This window comes from Aquarana catesbeiana, linkage group LG07 (genome assembly GCF_042186555.1).
Source record: "Aquarana catesbeiana isolate 2022-GZ linkage group LG07, ASM4218655v1, whole genome shotgun sequence".
NCBI lineage: Eukaryota > Metazoa > Chordata > Amphibia > Anura > Ranidae > Aquarana > Aquarana catesbeiana.
In genome coordinates this window covers 112,887,463-112,914,144 of record NC_133330.1, presented here as the reverse complement: position 1 = coordinate 112,914,144, position 26,682 = coordinate 112,887,463, and the positions used below count along the sequence as shown (strand labels likewise).

Below are 26,682 nucleotides of genomic sequence, written 5' to 3'. Positions count from 1 at the left end.
GAAATGTGTGTTATTCGCAGGATTGCCAGGTCGGATACATGTCGGATAAAGGGAACAGAAAACAATGCACCATTAGTTTTAGATATACTAAAAAAAAAAATATAGAAATAAGTAAAAAAAAAAAAAAAAGCTTTGTTTATACAATGCCAGACCATTGTTCCTAATTTTTACTGACAGTCTACTGACTGGAATGGTACCAGCTGATTGGAGAAAAGCCAGTGTAGCACCGATATTTAAAAAGGGCCCAAAATACATCCCTGGCATGTACAGACCAGTTAGCCTAACATCAGTAGTATGTAAACTCTTGAAGGGGATGTTAAGGGACTATATACAAGATTTTAATAATGAAAATGGTATCATTAGAAGTAATCAGCATGGATTCATGAAGAATCATTCTTGCCAAACCAATCTATTAACCTTCTATGGTGAGTTGCCATCTAGAAAAAGGAAGGCCTGTAGACTTGGTGTATCTGGATTTCACAAAAGCATTTGACACAGTTCCCCATAAACGTTTACTGTACAAAATAAGGTCCATTGGCATGGACCATAGGGTGAGTACATGGATTGAAAACTGGCTACAAGGGCGAGTTTAGAGAGTGGTGATAAATGGGGAGTACTCGGAATGGTCAGGGGTGGGTAGTGGGGTCCCCCAGGGTTCTGTGCTGGGACCAATCCTGTTTAATTTGTTCATAAGCGACCTGGAGGATGGGGTAAACAGTTCAATCTCTGTATTTTGCGGACGATACGAAGCTAAGCTGCTCCGCAAGATGTGGAAACCTTGCAAAAAGATCTGAACAAATTAATGGGGTGGGCAACTACATGACAAATGAGGTTCAATGTAGAAAAATTTTAAATTAATACATTTGGGTGGCAGAAATATGGATGCAATCTATACACTGTGGGGAGAACCTCTGGGGGAATCTAGGATTTAAAATGACCTGGGGGTCCTAGTAGATGATAGGCTCAGCAATGGCATGCAATGCCAAGCTGCTGCTAACAAAGCAAACAGAATATTGGCATGCATTAAAAAGGGGATTAATTCCAGAGATAAAACGATAATTCTCCCGCTCTACAAGAATCTGGTCCGGCCACACCTAGAGTATGCTGTCCAGTTCTGGGCACCAGTCCTCAGGAAGGATGTACTGGAAATGGAGCGAGTACAAAGAAGAGCAACAAAGCTAATAAAGGGTCTGGAGGATATTAGTTATGAGGAAAGGTTGCGAGCACTGAACTTATTCTCTCTGGAGAAGAGACGCTTGAGAGGGGATATGATTTCAATATACAAATACCATACCGGTGACCCCACAATAGGGATAAAACTTTTTCGTGGAAGGGAGTTTAACAAGACTCGTGGCCACTCATTAAAATTAGAAGAAAAGAGGTTTAACCTTAAATTATGTAGTGGATTCTTTACTGTAAGAGCGGCAAGGATGTGGAATTCCCTTCCACAGGCGGTGATCTCAGCAGGGAGCATCGATAGTTTCAAGAAAAAAACGATCGATGAGCACCTGAACGATATACAATGTAATACTGACATATAATCACACACATAGGTTGGAATTGATGGACTTGTGTCTTTTTTCGACCTCCCCCACTATGTAACTGTATTGAAACAGTGAGCCAAATAAAAGCCTCAGATTAAAATAGACAAAGTAGTCAGAGTTATAGCCAGGTTCACAGCAGAAGCACTGAAGTCATTGTCTAAGGCAGCTCATTTTGCCATGCTCTCATGTCAAAGCAGGCAAATTGCTCCCAAAAACGCAAAAATATGTTTTTTTTCTTCTCCTAGTAGCTTAAGTGTGCGCTGACATAGGATTACACTATTTGCTTCTAGAAGCAAAAAAAAAAAACTGCTCAAAAGCTTCACCTAGGAGGGTTTTTTAAGCTAGTGTGCATGGAGCCTTAGAATGAATTGTTCCACAGTGCCTGCAGCAACAGGAATTTTCTACATTTGACTGTTATGAATATGTCAATATTTGAATGTCCATATCCTGGCAATAGGTGCCTGTTTAAATAGGGCTCTTGCAAAATGTACCAACTTCCACTTTTCTTTACCCTCCTTCTTTACCACCATGTATCCTATTAAATTATATAGGTAATTTTATTTGTACTTTTGATAAGGAAAATCTATTTTATTTTGTTACACTTTTTTTTTTTTTTAATAGGGGGTACAGTCTGTAAATGTGAGTCACGATGCAGCTCATGCACAGATGGATGTCAAATTGCGCTCTCTTATTTGTATTGGACTAAAGTAAGTTTAATTTATGCAAGTTATTGTACATAAATGCAGTAGGAAATATTCACATATCTAATGTGCTTTGTCTTGCATATAATATGGGCTTTCCAGGTAGACATTCAGAATTCTGATTTCTTGGGTTCAGTTTCTCTAAATAAAGCCAAATATGTATAGTTAGTTGACTGAGGCATTCTTCTCTTTGCGTAGGTAGTGTCATCAGGATAGTTCATTATTCTTATTTTATAGTTTCCCACATGTTATTGCAATCAATATATAATGATGTGTTAATGCTCTGTTGCTATTTCAGAAACCTAAAAAGAAGCCTGCAAAGAAACGCATCAGTACTTGTGCCATTATCCATGGCTTTAAAGTCTGCTGTGTTAAAGCTTCCCTAAATACAAAATCGTATGTGTCTGGGTTTCCCCGCATCCAATTCGCATAGCAGGAGATTGTGACCAGCTCACACATCTCCGCAGTGGCTCCGGTGCGAATTGCACAGGAGTCCTATATGTCTTTTGATTCGTTTCAGGTCCGAATTCAGCCAAAAATTCAGGCTGAAATCGGATCTGAAACTGTGAATGGGGACACACTGGACTCCTGTGAGTCGGAGCGTGCTGCAATGTGAACCCAGCCTAATGGCCCATACACACGATCCGAAAATCGGGCGAAAAGTACAGCTTTCGACGCGATCGTACGATAATCGGATCGTTAGTACAGAGCTTTCACGAGCCGATCACGACAATTCATCTGATATTATTCAATCGGACAAGGTGGAAAATCTTCGTTTAGTCAGTACAGTTGTCGTCCGAAAATACAATACAAATACATTACAAAACATGACATCGCTTCCGATTTTTTTTTTTTTTTTTTTTTTTTGTCGTACGAGAATTTTCGTGACTTCCGTAACCTATTCAATTTCTGCTTGCGACTATTAAGCGAAAAAAGTCATACGATCTGTCGTACGATATTCGGATCGTGTGTACGGGCCATAAAGGTCCATACCTCTGTATGTACATGGGGTTCAGATTAAACAATGCAAGTGCCTATATATTGCCCCCATAATGCACTAGTTTTTGTTGCAATGCTTTTCAGGCCATTTCCAACTGTTGGTACCATTCCAGTCAGTAAGGTGTCTTATTTGTGAAGAGCAAATGTGGTACCAAATTACAAAAAAGGATCATGATGTTTACTAGGAAACTACAGACCATTCAGCCTAACATAATTCGTGTGTGAGGTATTTGAGGTGAGGGACTTTCAGCTAAGGGACTATCAGCATTCATTTATATTTACGGTTCTTGTCAGGCCAATCTGTCATTGTTTTATGAGGCAAGTGAGAAAGTGCAAGTCCAGTGAACATGGTTTATCCTGAGGCCTGGCGTCTTTTCTCCCTAAGGTGGTTCCTTCTTACACCTCAACCAGGACATTGTTTTTCCTTTCCTTTGTCCTACTTCAAAACATCTAAAGGAAATTTCACACCACTGTCTTGATGTAGTACATGGTGTGAGAGTCTACCTCTCCGCTACAGTTTTTTATGCAATTGGATTGTTTGTGCTTCCTGAGTGTTCCCACAGGAAACTCCTTGCTTCTTGCTCCACCATTGCTAGATGGGGTAGACAAATCATCATTAAAGCCTATGGTTTAAAGGATAGTGTGCCTCCCTTCCCTGTCAAGGCGCACTCTACCAGGTCTGTTAGTGCTTCGTGTATATTTCAGGATCAGGCATGTGTTTGTAAGATACAGAAGGCTATCACTTGATATTCTGTTCACACATTTAAGTTTACCAAGTGCATGTTCAGGCCTTTTTGACACAAGTTATGGGCATAAGCTGTTGCTTGAGTCTGTGTTGACATTTGTTTACTGTGTTGCCCACCCTTCAGCTGGATTTCCTTTGGCTATCCCATGGTGTCCTATACTGCATGACTAAGAAAGTATGATTTTGACTTGCCAATAGAACCCATCTCTTCCAGTAAAATACTGGACACAGAACCCTCCCCCTTTGTTATTTTACGATCACCCTATTGCATGCTACAAAACGTAGGCTTTGTGAAAGAAAAACAGGATATATTGTACAGTACAGGCAAAGTATTCCTAGACCCTGGGTTAGAGGCTCATACCTTCAGGTGATTGGACACTGGTAAGCTTTTAAGAAAATGCCCAATGGGCGCCTTCCCTATAACCATACCCCCCACTTCGTGAGTCATTTTTTTTTCTTTATATTATTTTATAAAATTCTTTATTTAATGCCTCACTACCTTCTAATGCCACAAATAGAGGCAGTCTTGGGAGCTATAATTAGACCCCGCTTTGTGGAGAAGGCCTGTAATTTTGCTTTGGGCGCTGGATCCTGCATGGGCAATCACCTTGGCACTTTTGTGCAATGGGTGTAGTCAGCCGTAGGGTGCTAATACAGGTCCATGGCCATAGTCCATGCCCATGAAAGACCTCATCAGGGATATGCCCACCATGATGGCTGAAGTCTGGACTTTATATACAGTCCAGTGTCATAGATGGGTAAGACAGGATGACCTTGTATGCTTCTGACCATTACTGTTCAAGAAAAGGGCAATATTTGAATTTACAGTGTAAACTTTTCCAATTAGTCTCAGATGTGACATCATACCACAAGCCACACATTTTACTGCCACCTCCTCCTAGAGCCCTCAGGTGCTTCCTCTTTCCCTTTCACCACAAAGATTCCATACAGGACAGTCTACACCCAGATTACTGCATTCTCCTTCTGTACCCACTTAGCCTATTGTCCACATCCTACTCTGTGAGTAACTCATAGGGGAATACCCTCACACAAACCTATGGTGGAAACCAGGCAAAGGGGAGCCATTGGAAAACTGCAGGTGAACATTCGCACTTCGGAAGGCCCACGCAAAACTCCTTGCACCGAAGCAGGAGTTGGCTTTAACACCGATCTCTGCATCCAGTTGTAGCTCTATTCCAGCCATTTAACTGTCTACTTAACAAAAGCAGCATTTTCTGCATCTACTGTATGGCATGATTCCTCTGACAAATAGTGGCTTTAATACAGCCATTTTTGTCCAGAGTTCAAAGATGCCACAGCTTTTTTCCTGCTTCCAATTCTATACCTGGGTTGGATCCCGATATGGCTGCCCTGGACAAGGCAAAGGAATGAAAAGGACAAAAAGGCAGTATTTGAGGATGCTACGAAAGATTTTTCTCCCCCAGAATGCCGCTATTTTGAAGAGGGAGTTTCCTTGAAGATGCGTGCTAACATTAACTTCTGTAGCTCGCAAGAGCCTTGGCATTATTTAGCTTGAGTCTCCTTCTTGTCTCCCCATGCCCCTTTGGGTACAAAGACTATCAAAATCTTTTAAAACATTTCCTGTTCATGAAAATGTAAAAAGCAATAAAATACATTAAAAAATAGGTAAAGTGCCTCCGTCCCCGTGTGCTTGCGGGCAGTGGTGAACACATACGTAGGTCACTCCCACATATGTAAACTGTGTTCGCACCACACATGTGAGGTATTGCCTTGAACGTCAGAGCAAGAGCAATAATTATAGCACTAGACCTCCTCTGTAACTCTAAACTGGTAACCTGTGGGGATTTTTAACCACCTCAATACTGGGCACTTTCACCCCCATCCTTCCCAGACCAAATCTCAGCTTTCACCGCTTTCACACTTTGAATGACAATTGCGCGGTCATTCTACACTGTACCCAAATTACATTTTTATCATTTTGTTCACACAAATAGAGCTTTCTTTTGGTGCTATTTATTCACCACTTGGTTTTTACCTTTGTCAATATAAGCTAAAAAATTGCGAACATTTGGAAAAATATATATCTTTCTGTTTTAAAAGAAATCCAATAAAATCAAAATATTGTCATAAATTTGGGCTAGAATGTATTCTTGCTATGTCTTTGGTAAATAAAATACTGATAAGTGTATGATAATAGGTTTATGTGATCACAGACAGATGTGTAGGGGTAATAATGTACAGATGTGTGCAGATGATCACTGGGACAGATGATTTTACTGGGACATATGTGGGACAGGTGTTTGTACTGTGTGGGGACACTAGGATGGTGATCAGTGTGTAAAAAGCTGTAAAAAAACAGCTCATACTCACTGATCACCGGCCGGCTGCAGAGATCCGCTCTCCTTCTCCTCACTGACAAGCTCTGTGTGAGAAGGAGAGCCGATCGCCTAGCAACCGGCTCTCTATTTACATCACATGATGGCTGTGATTGGACACAGCCATGTGATCAGGAGGGCCGATCCGAGATGCGCTGTGTCCGGGGTGACACGAGCGCCCACTCCTTATGAGGGACCTTCAGGAGCATCCACTCAGGAGGAAGCGCCCACCCGACCATTTATGTGCAGTAGCCGGGTGAGAAGTGATTAAATACCGTAGTTTGGCACCATTCCACGAGCGCACGCGATTTTATAACATGACATGCTAGGTATCCATTTACTTGGCGTAACATCATCTTTCATATTTTACAAAAAAATAGGGTATATATTGTGTTTTGTTTTATTGTAACCACTTGCCCACTGGGCACCTATACCCCCTTCCTGGCCAGGCCAACTTTCAGTGCTCTCACACTTTGAATGACAATTACTCAGTCATACAACACTGTACCTAAATGAAATTTTCATCCTTTTTTCACACAAATAGAGATTTCTTTTGGTGGTATTTATTCGCCACTGTTTTTTTTTTATTTATTTTTTTTGCTATAAAGAAAAAAAAGACAGAAATTTTGGTGAAAAAATGTGTTTTTCTTAGTTTTTTTTTTTTCACCAAAATGTATACTGCTACACTTCTTTGGTAAAAAATAGCCAAAATCAGTGTATATTATTTGGTCTCTGTGAATGTTGCCAATCATTGAAAATTGATCACACCTGGTGTACTGACAGCCTATCTCATTTCTTGAGGCCCTAACATGCCAGGACAGAACAAATACCCCTCAGGGCCATAAATTACACATCTAATTTCCTGACTACCTATCACACTTTTGAAGGCCCTGGAGCACTAGGACAATGGAAACACCCACAAAAATTTTGACCCATTTTGAGTAGCAAACTCCCCAACGTATATTCTGAGGCATAATGAGTCTTTTGAACATGTCATTTTTTCCACAGGTTTTCACAAAATGTGGAAAGAAAATGAAAACTTTTATTTATTTTTTATTATTTTACAAAAAGTTGTCCATTTATAAGATTGTCTGTACATGCTGTTTGTTAGAAATAAGAATTACACCCCGAAATACATTCTGCTGAGCAAAGGATAAACAAAAGATTACCTGTGGTTTTAGTAGTGCAGTTGTTAACAGAGGAGAGCATTGGTCCAGGCAGCAGGCAGGGACGTGGTCAGCAACAGCGAAAGGAATTGTCCAGGTAGCAGGCAGGAATAGTGGTCAGCAACAGCGAAAGGAATTGTCCAGGCAGCAGGCAGAGATATTGTCAGCACAGCCAAAGCATTGGTCCAGGCAGCGGGCAGAGATGTGGTCAGCAACAGCCAAAGAAATTGTCCAGGCAGAAACATGGTTGGCACAGCCAAAATATTGTTCCTGGTAGTAGGCAGGAACATGGGCCATAGTACATATAGCTGGCAGAGGTGTGGTCAGTTCATGCGGCAGGCAAAGGCATGATGGCAGTAAGTCGGCAGCACGCAGAACTATTGGGTTTTGAGCCTCGGTCAGGTAAGACCTGGGCACAGGGGTCGAGGCTTCTCCCCCCTCCCCAAATCTCTTTGATGCCTGCAGTCCCTAATCTGGGAATTACAAAACCCAAGGAAAACCAAAAATGTTTTCTCTATCCGCAAAAACTATTCTGAAGCCCCCCACATATGTGAGACCCCTGTGTTATGAATCCCACTACTTCAGTAGCAGGGCAAAAGATCATTCCAAGCAGCAGGCAAAAGACATGGTCAATTAACAATAACAGGCCGAGGTCAGTTCAGGTGGAAGACAGAAACGTGGTTGATAGTTCAGACACCAAGCAGTGACATTGTCAATTAACAGGCCAGGGTCAGTTCCAGAGCAGGCAAAGGTATGGTCAGTTTAAGCGGCAGGGAGAAGCATGGTTGAATAACAGGCCAGGGTCAGTTCAGGCAGAGGCATGAGGAGTGTGAAGGCAAATGGCAGGAATTCAGAATTACGTTTACCATACTATATAAAGTATGGTAATGGCAGAAACCGTCATCTATGGCCTCTTTCTCTGGGAGGGACTTTTCTAGGAAAATGGCGTTCGTGGAGTCTGCTCACTGCATCTGAGCGAATGCTTTCTGGTGGGCCTTCAGGGTACAAAAGGGCAGTGACAATTTCCTCCTGATAGCGAAGAAAAGATACTGGTGTCTCAGTGGATTTGCTATAGATCACATTTGAATTATAAATGGCAAAATTGAAAAAATAGAGGCTTTCATATACCAATTGTGGTATCTTCTTACAGCAAGGTAGGGTTGGATCATCTAGTTATTGAAGTAGACTCCCCCATGAACAAATTGTAATCATGCACACATTCTGGTTTCTGGTTTGAGCCATACCTTCTGGGGATTTGCACGTAGGTGTCGTCGTGAATTGATGAAAGCATGTAGATGTCTTGTTTTTCCCACTTCATAGCCAATATTTCTTTATTCTGCGAACTTGCCGACTCCCCTTGTTATAGTCTTGTATTCACCAGCCTTTGCGGGAAGCCCTTCCTATTAGCTCTCATGGTGCCACATGCTAGAGTTTTCTTCCAGTGAAGATTGTGGAAAAGGGTCAAGCTGGTGTAGTAATTTTCAACATAGAGATAACCTTTTTCAAGGAGTGGATATACCACTCCCAAACGACTTTTCCGCTTGATCCAATATAATCTGGGCAATTCAGGGGAATGCAACTGGGTGTCCCTAACTTCATACATGTGGAAGGTAGAGGTGTACCCCGTGGCTCTGTTGCTTAACTTGTGGAGCTTAACCCCATATCGGGCCCTTTTTCTGGAGAAAAACTGCTTGAAGCCCAGCCTGCCATTGAATGGGACAAGTGACTCATTCACGCAGATATTTTTATCTGGGTTTATATAGTTGGGCGAATTTCTCAGATTAACTTGCAGATATTTAAAGGACTGATTTGGTATGTCATATTCCTCCTTAAGTTCAAGGAATGATTTAACCAGTTCCGGACCAGCCGCCGCAGTTATACTGTGGCAGGTTGGCCCGGCTGGGCGAAGCGTCGTAGCTATGCGCGCCAATCAGATTCACTTCAGAACCGATCGATCTCCAGGCCCAGGCCAATGGTTTCTGGCCTGGACCCGGTGATCGGTCCTGGTGAATGAAATCCTTCCCTTGCATGTGTAAGTGTAAACACAGCAGGGGAAGTGATGTCATCTCTCTTTGTGGAACTCTTTTCCGTTCCAGAGAAAGGAGAGAAGACATCTCAGAGTAAGTGCACCAACACTACACTGGCACTAGTTCACGTAGGTACACTTTTCACCCCCGATTGCCCCCCCAGTTAACCCCTTCACACTGTGTCACCCAGTGCAGTGTTCTTTTTTTTTTTTTGATCACTGTACTGGTGTCATTAGTAACAAAAATCAGTGTTAGGGTACTTAGTGTAGGCCCAGATAGGTATAGGGACACCCCCTAATAAAGGTTTAACCCCTTGATCACCCCGTCACCAGTGATCACTGTATTAGTATCACGGGTGACGCTGGTTAGCTATTTTTTTTTTTTTATAGCGTCAGGGCACCCACCGTATATTATCTAAATAAAGGTTTAACCCCCTGATCACCCGGCCGGTGATATCTGTTAGATTTTAGTGTCAGGGTCTGCATCGCCCCAGGATGCGTCAGATTAGTGCCAGTAGTGCTAACACCCACGCACGCACCATACACTTCCCTTAGTAGTACAGTGTCTGAACGGATCAATATCTGATCTGATCAGATCTATACTAGCATCCCCAGCAGTTTAGGGTTCCCAAAAACGCACTGTTAGCGGGATCAGCCCAGATAACTGCTAGCACCTGCGTTTAGCCCCTCCGCCCAGCCCACCCAAGTGCAGTATCAATCGATCATGTAAAAAACACTAAACACATAACTGCAGCTTTCGCAAAGTCAGGCCTGATCCCTGCGTATGCTAACAGGTTTTTTTGGAGCGTTTGAAGCAGTCGCTGACAGTCTCAATACTGTACCAGTAAATTTAGAGACTAAAATGTCAAATCGAAGGTACAGTAGTGAAGAGGCCTACATGTTTCTGAGCATGACAGATAGTGAAGAGGAAGTCATCCATCTGTCAGATTCAGGCTCAGAATACGGACCGGTAGACAGCAGCGGCACCCTGACAGATAGCTCTGACGACGGAGTAGTGGCCCTTGCCAAGGTCAGGCATACCTGACCCCACTCCTCTGCTGTCATTGAGGTGCAAGAACCGCAAGGCTCTCGTATGGAGCAGAGAGCCAGTACTAGTGCCGCTCATCCTTCTGGTGAACTGGCAAGCACCAGCGGCCTTGTACATCCTGGTCGTACATCCTGGTCGTACATCCAGCACTGCAGTAACACTTGGTGACGTCGCGAGTCCCATAAGTGCAGTTCAAGCTGGTGAGGTGGCTAGCACTACTAGTGTCCCGCAGCCACAAAGAAGAAGACAAACACAGGCCCGTTGAGCCCATAGTGCCCTTCCTGCTGCATTTGCCAATCCTAATTGGGAGCCCACCACTTCTGCAGCACCCGTACTTCCCCCATTCACTGGCCAACCAGGAATTCAGGTGGAAACAGTTGATTTTACATCACTTGATTTTTATTTGCTGTTTTTCACGGAAGATCTCTATAGATCTATTGTGGACCAAAGCAATTAGTATGCTGGTCAATTAATCGCCGCTAATCCCCAGGTGACCCTTGCCAGAGATTGGAGACCTATTATGGTCTCCGAATTTAAGACCTTCCTGGACCTATCCCTCCTCATGGGCATAACTAAAAAGATTGAGTTGCGGTCATGTTGGTCCACTGACCTAATTCACCATATGCCTGTGTTCTCTGCCTCCATGACCAGGACACGATACGAGCAGATCTTGCGGTTCTTGCACTTCAATGATAATGAACTCTGCCGTCCTCGGGGTGACCCGGGATTTGATTGGCTCTACAAAATTCAGCCCCTCGTAAACCACTTCATCCAACAGTTTGCAGCCTTGTTTACTCCTGATCAAGTTGTCTGCGTTGATGAGTCCCTGATTAAGTTTTCTGTCCGCTTGTCTATCAAACCGTATCTTCCCAGCAAGTGTGCCAGATATGGGGTCAAGATGTATAAGCTCTGTGACAAGACCACAGGCTTTACATATAGTTTTATGGTTTACGAGGGAAGAGATAGTCACATAGAGCTGGAGAACTGCCCAGACTACATAGGGAGCGCTGGTAAGATTGTGTGGGACTCGATGTCACTCTTATTCGGAAAGGGGTACCACTTGTACGTTGACAATTATTACACGAGCGTGCCACTTTTTAGTCACCTTTTTTATTATGGAATTGGCTCATGTGGCAGCGTGCGATTTAATCGCCGGGGGGCTTCCCCCAACGGCTTGTAGAATCCCGACTTAGGACTTAGACGGGGGGAGAGAGAGCCTGCTTGAAGTGTAATGATTTGTTAGCAATGAAGTGGAGGGATTCACGGAATGTTTTTTTTGACAGACTCAACCGGGATAGAGGCTTTTGGAGGGGACTGAATGCAAGCCTCTTGCCGACCGATTATGGGCCCTGGCATATGGGGGAACGGTGCTCTTTGTGAGCTGTATGCGAGGGGACTCTTGAGGTAGTATTACTGTGGATTCGGGTCCTGGTCCCCCAGGACACACAGACTCTGGGGACTCTGTGTATGCCATATGGGATGGTGACTTGGAGGGTATGTCTTGGATTGCTTAAAATGGGACAGTAATAATTATCCCCAATATCTCCCAGGATATATATGTAAAGACTGTTATTAGTTTGTTTGATTCTGAACTCAACATGTTAATTGAGTGAGCTGATCACATTAGCCTCCAGGACTGGCTAGGAGACGAACAGTCCACTCCTACTATAGTTGTTGATAACTAGGCTGAGGAGGGGGGAACACTGTTTGTATTGTTAATTGTAATTAGCTCCTGCTATTGTGAAAATGTCCTGTGGTTGTACTTATGATAATGTATAATGTACTGTGTAAAGCTCGGTGACCACAAGTCTGGGCAAAAGGTCATGTTAGATAATTAGCTTATGTTAATTAGGTTAGGATTTAATCATCCTGCTGTATATATTTGTGTTAGATCTCAAATAAAGAGTTAGTCTATGTTAGCAGTGAAACAAGTGTCGTCTTGTTTTTATACTTGGGAGCGGTTGGAATATCTGATATCTGTGTTGAGACTGGGAGGAAGTGGTATACTGACGGAAGCACTTAAGCGGAGTGTGGGACGTTCCGTTACATTTTTGTTCTGTCCTCCCTTCACGCAGATAGGACAGTCAAAATTCCTACGGCGACTGGTGTTGTGGAGAAACTCCTCTGTCCACGATTACAACCTTAACATGGGAGGGGTGGACCTCAATGACTAGTTGTTGGCACCGTACCTAATTGCTCGTAAGGCCAGACGCTGGTACAAAAAAGTGTTTGTATACTTATTTCATTTGGTTCTGCTGAACGCTTTAGTGCTATACAAAGCTTCAGGACGGACTGGATCCTTCCTAAAAAGGAAGAGATCGTCACAGCCCTTCTGTTTCCAGACGGTGCTATGGCCCACCTTCCCAACGCAAATGCAGTGAGCCGGCTGTATGAGAGGCATTTTCCGTATGTCCTCCCTGGTACCCCTACCCAATGAACACCCCAAAGAAGATGTGTGTGCAGAAAACGTGGATTTAGGCGTGACACCCACTTTTATTGTCCCTCCTGTCCTGACCAACCTGGTCTCTGCATCGGTGACTGTTTCAAACGCTACCACACACTAGTGGAGTATTAGTGTAGGGTACAGCACTACACAGTCCTAGGGCACACTAACACAGGGTTTTCAAAGATGAGATGGCCATCATATTTTGAGAGACTCTAATCTGGAATGTTTACAGTTTTTATAAAGGGGAAAAAACACACACAAAAACACAAAAAATTATAAAATAAAAAACCAGAAATAGTAGTTTTATTTTTCTTTTCTCTCTCTATTGTTCTCTCTCTTATGTTCGCTCTCTACTGTCCGCTCTGTTGTTCGCTCACTATTGTGCTATATCTAATGTCCTCTCTCTGTTACTGTATTTTAGAACTGTAATGTTTTATTTTTACTATGTTTTATTGTATTTTCTTTGCAGGTATGGTATGTCTTACTGTTATACTGTAATGTTACTTTGTTTTATTGTTAACCATCATTTGCTTAGCAGGTACGCCATTCAGCTGCAGCACAGGTTTATTTATTCTGACAGCAAAAGCGTTTGCTCCCACGATACGTAAAGCCGTGGCTCCAGCGCTGCTGGAGATGATTTCACCACCACAGTTAAAAAAAAAAAAAAAAAAAAAAAAGAATATATATGCCGAAGCATGGGGGCAGGGGTGGAGGAACGATTTGTTCCTAACGTTAGGGGCGGATTGCCTCCATGCTTCGGCATATATTTTTTAGGCACAGATTGCCTTAAAAAATGTTTTTTTTTTTTTACTATGTTTTCTTGTATTTGCTTTGCAGGTATGGTATGTCTTTCTGTTATATTGTAGTGTTATTTTGTTTTATTGTTAACAATCATTTGCTTAGCAGGTACGCCATTCAGCTGCAGCACTGATTTATCTATCTTGACAGCAACAGCGTTTGCTCCCATCCAGCGCTGTAGGAGGTGATTTCACCACCACAGTTAAAAAAAAAAAAAAAAAAGGTGTATGCCCATCATTAGAAGTGGGTGGATGAAGGGCGGTATTCTAATGGTGGGCATACCCACCGATCAATCTCTTGTTTTTGAGGTATCACCGTGAAGGTCAGATCGACAGTAATTTTAGCAGTAGACCTCGTCTGTAAATTTAAATTGGTATCCTGTAAAGGCTTTTAAAAATGTATGTATTTTGTCCGCAATTTTAAAGCATGTCGTGTTTGGTAGCCATGTACTTGGCATAGGAGCATCTTTTTTTATTTCATCAAACATTTGGGCAATATAGTGTGTTTTAAGGCATCAAAATTTTTAAAAAGTGTGTTTTTTCCCAAAAAAATTGCGTTTGAAAAATCGCTGCGCAAATACTGTGTGAAAAAAAAATTTGCAACACCCACCATGTTAATCTGTGGGGCCTTTGCTTTTAAAAAAAAACATATGTTTGGGGGTTCAAAGTAATTTTCTTGCAAAAAAAAATATTTTTTCATGTAAATAAAAAGTGTCAGAAAGGGCTTTGTCTTCAAGTGGTTAGAAGAGTGGGTGATGTGCGACATAAGCTTCTAAATGTGGTGCATAAAATGCCAGGACAGTTTAATGTTGAGTCCATGGAATATTTTATATTTTGCCACAAGTTGCGGGAAAATTTTTTTCTTTATTTTGTTTTTTTGCACAAAGTCGTCACTAAAGGATATATTGCGCAAACATGCCATGGGCATATGTGAAATTACACACAAAAATACATTCTGCTGTTTCTCCTGAGTACGGGGATACCACATGTGTGAGACTTTTTGGGAGTCTAGCCATGTACAGGACCCCGAAAACCAAGCACCGCCTTCAGGCTTTCTAATGGTGATTTCACTTCCTCACTACCTATCACATTTTCGGAGGTCATGAAATGCCCAGATAGCACAAAACCCCCCAAATGACCTAATTTTGGAAAGTAGACACCCCAAGCTATTTGCTGAGAGGCTTGTTGAGTCCATGGAATATTTTATATTTTGCCACAAGTTTCAGGAAAATTATTATTTTTTTTTTTTTTTACAGAACTTTGTCAGTAAATGATATATTGCTCAAACATGCCATGGGCATATGTGAAATTACACCCCAAAATACATTCTGTTGCTTCTGAGTACGGGGATTCCACGTGTGTGAGACTTTTTGGGAGCCTAACCGCGTACAGGACCCCGAAAACCAATCGCCGCCTTCAGGCTTTATAAGGGCGTAAATTTTTGATTTCACTTCTCACTGCCTATCACAGTTTCGGAGGCCATGAAATGCCCAGATAGCACAAACCCCCCCCCCCCCCCAAATGACCCCATTTTGGAAAGTAGACACCCCAAGCTATTTGCTGAGAGGCATGTTGAGTATTTGTATCGCTTTTTGTCACAAAGTTTTGAAAATTAAAAAAAAAAGAAAAAAAATATGTTTTTCTTTTCTTTCTTCATTTTCAAAAACAAATGAGAGCTGCAAAATACTCACCATGCCTCTTAGAAAATACCTTGGGGTGTCTACTTTCCAAAAAGAGGTCATGGGGGGGGGGGGTTGTGCTATCTGAACATTTCAGGGCCTCCGTAACTGTCATAGGTAGTGAGAAGTAAAATCACCATTTTACGCCTTTAGAAAGCCTGAAGGCGGTGATTGGTTTTCCGGGGTCCTGTACACGGCTAGGCTCCCAAAAAGACTCACACATGTGGTATCCCCGTACTCAGGAGAAGCAGCAAAATGTATTTTGGGGTGTATTTCCACATATAACCATGGCACGTTTGAGCAATATATCATTTAGGGCCAGTTCACACCACATGCAGTCCAGTGCGTTTTTTTTCTGCATCAAAAACGCATAGAAAGTAGGTTATATGGTTTTTCAATGGCATAGTTCACACCAGTGCTTGCAGTTCCAGTTTCAGAAAAAAAAAGTAGAACATGCTGCATTTTTTCTGCACTGGACTATACTGGAACGCTATAAAAAGCATCAAAAACTCACGGGAACACACTGGAACACACCAAAAATGCACTGGAACACCCATGTTTTTATTTAAGGTTAAGGAAGAAAAGGGGGGGGGATGCACGGGACTGCATCAAAAACGCACTGGAACGCATCAAAAACGTGTATGCAAAAAGGCATCTGGAGCGCATCCGGATTGCGTTTCTATGGTGTGAACTGGCCCTTAGTGACAACTTTGTGCAAATAAAAAAAAAAATTGTGATATTTCCAGAACTTGTGGCAAAATATAAAATATTCCATGGACTCAACATGCCTCTCAGCAAATAGCTTGGGGTGTCTACTTTCCAAAATGGGGTCATTTGGTGGTTATGCTACCTTGGCATTTTATGTTCTTCAAAACTGTGATAGATAGTGAGGAGTGAAATCTACGCCCTTAGAAAGCATGAAGGTGTTGCTTGGTTTTCGGGGTCCTGTACATGGCTAGGCTCCCAAAAAATACAGAATGTATTTTGGGGTGTAATTCCACATATAACCATGGCATGTGTGAGCAATATATCATTTAGTGACAACTTTGTATAATTTGTTTTTTTGTAATTTTTCAATCACTTGTGACAAAAATTTAAATAGTCAGTTGGCTCAGCAAGCCTCTCAGCAATTTCCTTGGGGTGTCTACTTTCCAAAATGGGGTCATTTGGGGGGGGGGGGTTGTACTTCCCTGCCATTTTAGCACCTCAAGAAATGAGATAGGCAGTCATAAAATAAAAGCTGCGTAAATTACAGAAAATCTACCATAGTTTGTAGACGCTATAACTTTTGCGCAAACCAGTAAATATACGCTTATTGATATTTTTTTTACCAAAGACATGTGGCTGAATAAATTTTGGCCTAAATGTATGACTAAAATTGAGTTTAGTGGATTTTTCTTATAACAATAATTAGAAAATATTTTTTTTTCAAAATTTTCGGTCTTTTTCTGTTTATATCTCAAAGAATGAAAATCGCAGAGGCAATCAAATACCATCAAAAGAAAGCTCTGTGGGAAAAAAAGGACGCAAATTTTGTTTGGGTACAACATTGTATGACCGCACAATTACCAGTTAAAGCAGCGCAGTGCCAAATTGTAAAACGTGCTCTGGTCGTTGAGCAGCCTAATCTTCCGGGGCTGAAGTGGTTAAATACTCCCATCCTATATAGATGAGCAGGACCGCATCTTTCCCAGTCCCTACTCTTCTCCACACTAAATAATTCCTGCAAATGTTTATTATTCCACAATGGTGAGAATTCTGTAAATCCTCAATACTCTAGTATCTCTTTAACCGCTTGCCGCCCGCCGGCCGTCATATGACGGCCAGGCGGCGCGGCTCTTGTTCTGGGTGGGCGTCACATGACGTCCATTCATTAGAACAGGGAATGCTCACGATCGTGTGCGTGCAGCCCTGTACCTACGGTGGTGGCGTGTCACGAAGACGCCGCTCGCCACCGAGGGGGGTGAACAGTCATTGGGTATGGCTGTTTACCATGTGATCAGCCGTGATGAAGTCACGGCTGATCACAGATGGTACCACCCCACTTTGCAGGGCGCATGCACGCGAGTGCACGTCGGTGGCAGTGTGTTCCCGGGAGCACTGCTCGTCACCGACGCTGGTAACCTGTCACAGTCCATCTGAGTACCTGTCACAGTTCATCTGAGTACCTGTCACAGTTCATCTGAGTACCCAAGTACCTGTCACTGCCCTTCAGAAAGTACCTGAATACCAGTCACCAGCCCATCAGAGTCCCCGAGTACCTGTCACCAGTGTACCTGAGTACCTGTCACCAGCCCATCAGAGTAACCGAGTACCTGTCACCATCCCATCAGAGTACCCGAGTACTTGTCTGCAGCTCATTAACCACTTCCCGCCTGGCCTATAGCAGATTGACGGCCGGGCGGTGGTTCAGTTATCCTGACTGGGCATCATATGATGTCCAGCAGGATAACATGCTGCCGCTCGCCGGTGGGGGCGCGCATCGCAGCGTCCGGTGGAGCAGTGTGTCAGCCTGACACACCGCTACACCGATCTTAGTAAAGAGCCTCCGGCGGAGGCTCTTTACCACGTGATCAGCCGTGTCCAATCATGGCTGATCACAATGTCAATAGGAAAAGCAGTTGATCGGCTTTTCCTCACTCATGTCTGACAGACGCGAGTAGAGGAGAGCCGATCGACGGCTCTCCTGACAGGGGGGGGTCTGCACTGATTGTTTATCCCCCCCTCGGATGCCCACACTAGATACCAGGGAAGGGGGCAACATGTGGATGGCCAGGTATGTACCCCATGGCCATCCACACGTGCAAATTATGCCAGATCTGTGCCAGTTCAGTGCCCACAAATGGGCACTGACTGGCACCATTATATATTAGTGATGCCCAGCAATGCCACCCATTAGTGTCATCAGTGCCACCAATCAGTGTCATCGGTGCCACCTGTCAGTACCCATCCGTGCCCACCTATCAGTGCCCATCCATGCCACCTATCAGTGCCACCCATAAGTACCCATCAGTGCCACCCATAAGTACCCATCAGTGCCACCTATCAGTGCCCATCATCAGTGCCACCTCATTAGTGCCCATTAGTGCCACCTTATCAGTGCCTGTCAGTGCAGCCATATCAGTGCCCGTCATTGAAGAAGAAAACCTACTTATTTAGAAAAAATTTTAACAGAAACAAAGAAAAACTTGGTCTTTTTTTATTTGTTGCGCAAAAAATAAAAACCACAGAGGTGATCAAATATCATCAAAAGAAAGCTCTATTTGTGGGAACAAAATGATAAAAAATTTGTTTGGGTACAGTGTTGCATGACCGCGCAATTGTCATTCAAATTGCGACAGCGCTGAAAGCTGAAAATTGGCCTGGGCAGGAAGGTGTCTAAGTGCCTGGTATTGAAGTGGTTAAGTTACCTGAGTACCTGTCTCCAGCCCATCAGAGTACCCAAGTACCTATCTGCAGCCCATCAGACTACCCGAGTACCTTTCACCAGCCCATCAGAGTAACCAAGTACCTGTCACCAGCCCATCAGAGTACCCGAGTACCTGTCTGCAGCTCATTAAGTTACCCGGGTACCTGTCTCCAGCCCATCAGAGTACCCAAGAACCTATCTGCAGCCTATCAGACTACCCGAGTACCTATCTGCAGCCCATGTCTCATAGATTATACGTTGGGGTGTTTGCTTTCCAAAATGGGGTCATTTTGTGGGCAATTCCATTGTCCTAGTGCTCCAGGGCCTTCAAACATGTAATAGGTGGTTGAGAAATGAGATGTGTCATTTATGCTCGTAGAAGGCCTGAAGGTGCTACTTCAATGTTGGTCCTCTGTATGTGGCCAGGCTGTGTAGTCTCACACGTGGTATCGTCATACTTGGAAAAAGTAGCAGAATGTATTTTGGGGTGTAATTTGTTGTATGCATATGCTGTGTGTGAGAAATATCATGATAATATGACAATTTTGTTACAAAAAAAAAAATCTTCATTTTGCAAAGAATTGTGGGAAACAATTACAACTTAAAAAAACTCACCATGCTACTTACTTAAGACCTTGGATACCTTACTTAATACCTTGGAATGTCTACTTTCTAAAAAGGGGTCATTTGGGGGGTATTTGTATTTTCCTGACTTGTTACTGTCTCAAAGAAATGAGATGCACCTGATGTACTAAAGGCCTGATCAGATGTGATCAATTTTCAGTGATTGGCACCATAGTTTGTAGACTCTATAACTTTCACAAAGACCAAATAATATACACTAATTTGGGTTATTTTTACCAAAGATATGTAGCAGTATAAATTTTGGCCTAAATTTATGAAGAAAAATTACTAATTCGCAAAATTTTATGACAGAAACAAAGAAAAAGTAATTTTTTTTCACAAAATTTACAGTCTTTTTTTATTTATAAAAAACCCACTCTCAGAACATATATTATTTATCCTCACTCTCGCCGTGGGCCTTTCATACAAAAGCCTTACCCAACTAACATAGTTCAGGCCAAACTGGAAAGCAGCCAAGGCCTGCCACAAATAGTGCCATTCAAGGCTGTTGAAGGCCTTGGCTGCGTCCAGAGACAGTATTGCTCTTGATACCTCCTTGATCATCGAAACTTGCAAGTTCTACCACCCTCCTTATATTAATACTAGTTGACCTGTTTGGTATAGACCCTGTCTGGTCCATAGAAGAAAAAGGGGGGATTTTGGGACTTTAAATGAGGCACATGTTGAATGTGCCTCCATCCCTATTGCGAAAAATATACTGGGAGGTTTGGGACTTTAGATGAGGCCATGGACAAAGTTTAGGTGACTAGGATAAAAAGCCCAGAGCCAAGTACAGAGCCAAGACCAAACAGAAGTATCTGTCCCGGGAGCTGAGGTATAGTGGGGTTTGTGCTGACGGGGCGGGTACTCAAGGCCCCCCCTGTTGGGACATAGGGACCCAAATGGTAGGTGTGATGGTAAGAACAAGGTACAGCGCCAGTGTTAACTGCCTGAAAAGGAGTGACATAAACAGTGTATCAGAGTAGTGCTGATACAATGAATGAGACCAAGTAATATCCAGCTGATAGGAATGGTGGAATACGAGAGTCTGTGCCAATACGGATGATAAAGTAAAGTTGTATACAGCCACATCCAGAGCACAGTGAAGTGTGGTATGTAAAAAGTAACAGACAACAGAGACATATCCAATTCCACCAGGCCGATCAGTGTAAAGGTGGCTAGCAGACATAGTGGTAGATTAAATGAACTAGTGATACCTTATGTAGTCCCGAGGAGGGGGATGAGGCGCTGGGATGAAGTATGGCGTCTCTAGTAGATGGCACCCAAATTGTGTCAGCGGAGGCAAGATATACCTGACCCGCACACGTGTTCGCTGACCCCTAACCAGCGTCACCCGAGCACGGCAAGAGTGGGGAGGGGCCCCAACACAGACAGTGGACTCCGTCTGTGGGGAACGCCCATATTCCCCACCTAGCTGGCTACGAGTGGAAAAATTCATGCTCCACGTCATGACGCCAATCATGACGTCACACGTGGGGCAGGAAGGGTGGCGCCAATGCTCTGTGGGCGCCCGCCCTCCCCCCGAACAACAAAATGCACTCCCCCCCGCGCCGAACAGGGCAGAAGGGAGGGCACACACAGAGGGCATCGCAGCTCCTGGGTATCAGGTACAAGGTCGGCCCTGGATGTAGCCCAGCCAGATCTTATAATCCCAAAGTGATAACACAACACAGCTGTGCTGCATAATCTCATGAGCACCAGAAACTGTGTCCAGAGTATGCAAGACCTGGATGTGGTACATTGCCATCCAGGTTGTAGAAACCTAACACAAGAGTGGCAGGGGAACACTGCCTAACCTGTCCATGAACCTGTAATTTCCTGACTTGTTAGTGTCTCAAAGAAATGAGATGAACCTGATGTACTGAAGGCCTGATCAGATGTGATCAATTTTCAGTGATTGGCACCAGTTTGTAGACGCTATAACTTTCAAAAGACCAAATAATATACACTAATTTGTTTTTTTTTACCAAAGATATGTAACAGTATACATTTTGGCAAAAGTTTATGAAGAAAAATTACTAATTCGCAAAATTTTATGACAGAAACAAAGAAAAAGGGATTTTTTTCAGAAAATTTACGGTGTTTTTTTTTTTTATTTATAAAAAACCCACTAGTGATTAAATACCACCAAAAGAAAGCTCTATTTGTGTAAAAAAAAATGATAAAAATGTTTGGGTACAGTTTTGCATGACTGAGTAATTGTCATTCAAAGTGTGAGAGCGCGGTAAGCTGAAAATTGGTCTGGGCAGGAAGGGGGTATAAGTGCCCTGTATTGAGGTGGTTAACCACTTTCCATAGTTTCTTTGTCAATAAAAGCATAGAAAATGTAAGTGAAAAAGAATCGGCCTCCAAGGCCTCTGTCAATGTATCATGACTCGTGCCCAGTAACAACATTCCCCTACCTGGATTCTGCTCAGACAGATCATTACATCCTCTTAAATGTTGCAACTGTGATGCCAAAAAGCACCATGGATGCAGAACTGCCAAACCCCCCGTATCTTTTGGCAGTTGTAGTGTACTTAACCGTATCCTTGACTGTTTTTTTTTTTTTCCAAATTAACTCTCTAAATATAATGTTTATCTTCTGGACCCATTGCCTATTTACCCAGATTGGGGAATTATCCCATGCATACAGCAATTGAGGCATCCAAGTCATTTTAATTAAATAACACCTTCCTGCCACTGATAGAGGTAGCCATCTCCATACCTTCCCCTTACACTTAAGTTTATCCAACAATGGGATGATATTATTAATTATATAAACTTTGGGATTTAGAGTTGTATATATTCCCAAATATTTGATCTTGTTAACTGTTTCCAATCGTGGAATCTCTAATAGCAGAGCTATCTTCAATGGGTCAACCGGAAACCAGCATTGATTTATTCCGGTTTATATTTAGGCCAGATATCCGTCCAAAATCTGTGATTGTGTCCATTGCTGCCACCAGGGATTCCTGTGTATCCCCCCAAAACAGCAGCATGTCATCAGCGTATAATGCTATTTTCTCCACTCCTGATACCCTCTGAAATCCCTGTAATTTGCCAGATGACCTAATAGCTATAGCTAGTGGCTCCATTGCTAAGGCAAAGAGCAGGGGTGACAAAGGACACCCCTGCCTTGTCCCACGGGTTAAAGAAAACATCTCAGAACATATATTATTTACCCTCACTCTCACCTTGGGCCTTTCATACAAAAGTCTTACCCAACTAACCTAGTTCGGGCCAAACTGGAAAGCAGCCAAGGCCTGCCATAAATAGTGCCATTCAAGGCTGTCGAAGGCCTTGCCTGCGTCCAGAGACAGTATTGCTCTTGATACCTCGTTGATCGTCGAAACTTGCAAGGTCAACCATACCCTCCTTATATTAATACTAGTTGACTTGTTTGGTCCATATGGACCAAGTTCTGAATTATTTTCTTCAACCTAACGACCAGTATTTTTGCTAAAATTTTTACATCTGTACAAAGAAATGCTATTGGCCTGTTTGAAGCAGGGTTAAGTGGATCCTTTCCTTCTTTTGGAAGGACAATGATGGTGGATTCCCTCATAGATGAGGGCAATACACCATTGCTAATGCTCCATTAAATGTTTTTAACAGCTGGCAGCAGTATCTCTTTATAACATTTGTATATTTCTGCTGGCAGGCCATCTGGCCCTGGAGATTTCTGGTTTGTCAATGCTAATACCGCCTGTCTCACCTCTTCCAGAACTATAGGGGCATCCAGTGCTTCTCTGTCTTCCTCGGTGAGGTGGGGGATCTACAGATCCCTAAAAGACTCCCACATCTCTCCCTCTACCTCCCCACCTTGGGCACTGTACAGTTTCTCATAGTATTTTTAACAAAATATCTCGGGGCCATATGATGTTATTCTGCCCCCATCTGTTCTAATGGCGGATATAACAGTAGTTGTGTTTGGCTAATTGAGCCAATAGATATCCTGCGCTCTCTCCCTCTACATAACGCTGTCTCTGGAACATCAACTTATTCTCTGCTTTTGTAAGAAGTAGGTCCATATATTCTTGTATTTTAGCCCAATCCTGGAACGCCTCAGGGGTTGATCTCTCTACATATTGCTGTTCCGCTTCTTCTACAACCTTATTTCCAGTAAGTTTTTCCCGCTCTCTAGTCTGTCTTTTTATTCTTGCTAGTTGTATTAATGTCCCCCTAAGAAATGCCTTAAGGGCGTTCCAGACCACCCCAAAGGGTGCCGTTCCAACATTAATCGTCATAAATTCCTCCAGGGATGATGTCACTCCCTCTTTTACCCCTATTATGTCTCACCAATATGGGCTTATTTTCCATTCCCCTTTACAGTTCTCCTCCCCTTGACTTAGTGACAACATCAATGGAGAGTGGTCTGAGAGGCCCCTGGGCATATCATTTATATTGCTAACAAGGTGCAACATATCCTCACTGCCCAAGGCCAGATCAATCCTAGAGAGCATGGAATGAGTTTTCGAAAAAAAAGGAGTATTGCCGTTTAATTGGGTTTCTCATCCTCCATATATCCCCCAGTCCCAATTCTCCTGTTATTTGTGAAAACATAACAGCCCCTTTTCCTATCTGAGTTCCTGGTGGACATTTATCTACCCTCCCGTCCAGTACTATGTTAAAATCTCCTACTGCCATTATTGGGACATCAGGTTTGTCGGATATGAATTTCATCAGCTGATATAAGACCTCCGCTTTAAATGGGGGAGGGATATATATGTTAGCCAAAATACATGTCATGCTCCCAAAAGTACAGTACAAAAAAAATATACCGGTCTCTTTCGTCTATACTAATCTGCCTGCAGGAGAACTCCGCTCCCGTTCCATAACACTCACTCCCCTAGAGTATGAAGTATACACCGAATGATACTGAATCGGGAAATTTCTCTTTAAACACTTTCATACCGCCGAACATCATATGAGGTCCTCAGCTTTCAGTGGAGATATCTGAATGATGCCTGCAGCTACAGGCATCATCCAGATATAGTTTTTTTAGAGCCGGCGATTCTGTTCAGCCGCTTGATCATTCTTAGTGGCGACAGGAGGGGATGTCCCCCCTTCCCACCACCCTCCAGTGCTTCTCCCAGCTCTCCCATGGATTGGGGACCCGGAGAATGAATCGGCCGGCACTGGAAGAGAGGCATAGAGATTTTTGAGGGACAAATGGTAAATGGCAATCTCTCTAAACCTCGGCGGCCCGGGCAGGACGTTATGACTTCACCTCCAGGCCACACAAGTAAACAAAGCCAAGATCTCGGCTAGAAAAGCATCAGATTGTCAGTTTGATTTTTTTTTTTTTTTTGATCTGATGCTTTCCAGCCTGAAAGAGAGATGTGGGGTCTTACAGATCCCACATCTCTCCATAAAGAGGACCTGTCACACACCATTCTTATTGCAAGGGATGTTTAAATTCCTTGTAATAGGAATAAAAGTGTTCAAAAAATAAATAAAATAATATTAAAAAAAAATAATAAAGTGCCCCCGTGCGCTCGCACGCAGGAGCGAACGCATGCATAAGTCACGCCCGCATATGTAAACGATGTCCAAACCACACATCGGAGGTATCACTGCGAACGTTAGAGCGAGAGCAATAATTCTAGCACTAGACCTCCTCTGTAACTCTAAACAGGTAACCTGTAATAAATTTTAAACCGTCACCTATGGAGATTTTTAAGTACCGAAGTTTGGCGCCATACCACGAGTGTGCACAATTTTAAAGTGTGACATGTGAGGTATCTATTTATTCGGCATAACATCATCTGTCACATTATAAAAAAAAAAAAAATTGGGCCAACTTTACTGTTTTTTTGTTTTTTGTTTTTTTTTATTCATGAAAATGATTTTCTTCCAAAAAAATTGCATTAAAAAAATTACCACGCATATACCATGTGACATAAAAAGTTGCAATGACCGCCATTTTATTCCCTAGGGTGTCTGCTAAAAAAATAATAATAATTTTTCTAGCAAAAAAATTATGATTTTTATATGTAGGAGAGAAGTGTCAGAATTTGCGCGGTATGGAACTGGTTAAGTATAGTATCGTCTCTTTTGTTAGGTGCGTCTCCTGCAGGCAGACCACAGCAGCCCTGTAGGCTGTCACTGCAGCAAAAACTGCAGCTCTCTTTATAGGGTCCGCCAATCTTCTAACATTCCAGTAACAGACATTTACCACTTTAGATTGCATACAAAAAAAAATTCAGTTATCAATAGCTTAATAATTATAGTATCCCCAATCTTATCTAAATATATATATATATATATATATATATATATATATATATATATATATATATATATATTTTTTTTTTTTTTTTTTTTTTTTTTTTCTTTCTTTGTCCTTGCTGTTAGACTGGAATGGTGTCAAGGTGGACTCCCTGTTCTCCACCAATATCCATTAACATAAGCGAAGGGACACATTCTCCAATGCAAATATATTTACTGAATCTTCAAATCATCAAAGTCGTCATGTACATCAATTGCAGCTACTGTATACAGTTGCGAGCATCCCTGCTCTTCCTCAGGCTGTATGGCTTTGTGTGAAAATTCTAAGAGTGATTCCCTCTTTTGTTCAAAAACTCTAGTACAAGCGGGTGTTACCCCACAGGTGTGTCCCATGCTTCCGAAATGAAAGGCCCTGGGAGAAAAACATTAACCCCATATCAGTTCCAATTTGTTTCCTACCTAGGCAAACAGATGCCTGCCCAAGCCAAATAGATTGAGAAAGAGATAAAACAAATTTTTCAACTCATAGTATCACAATCAAAACATCAGTAATTCCATATAAACATTTTTTCATTCATCATCTAGATAAAAATATCTTAAATGAAAAAATCGCATACAGGTGCAATAGACATGTAGTCCACAAATTCCAATCAGGACTTCATAGGATTTTCATCCTTCTGATCAATTCCCACTTATTCCCATGTGTCAAGATGTGACTGTCTGAAAACAGAAAATGTAAAAAAGTCGCTAACTGGATCGTCATAAAAATAGGTACAAATCATAGTCCCTATTCATCCCATCTCGATAGAGGGATCGTAACCTGTTGATCCACCAAACCTCTCGCTGCTTAAGTCTCAATATTCTGTCACCCCCTCCTCTGTCTTGGGGAACCTCCTCAAGCACCATA

The 26,682-nt window shown here is 42.6% G+C and overlaps 1 protein-coding gene across 7 annotated transcripts in view; it reads left to right on the top strand.

The window, feature by feature from the left end:
• SGSM3 (small G protein signaling modulator 3) overlaps positions 1 to 26,682 on the top strand; it is a 746,342-nt gene that overhangs the window by 642,656 nt on the left and 77,004 nt on the right. For all 7 annotated transcript variants that reach the window (XM_073592651.1, XM_073592650.1, XM_073592644.1 and 4 more), the window contains one exon: positions 2,166 to 2,251. In XM_073592651.1, the coding sequence (XP_073448752.1) occupies positions 2,166 to 2,251 (86 nt within the window). The remainder of the gene's footprint in view (positions 1 to 2,165; positions 2,252 to 26,682) is intronic.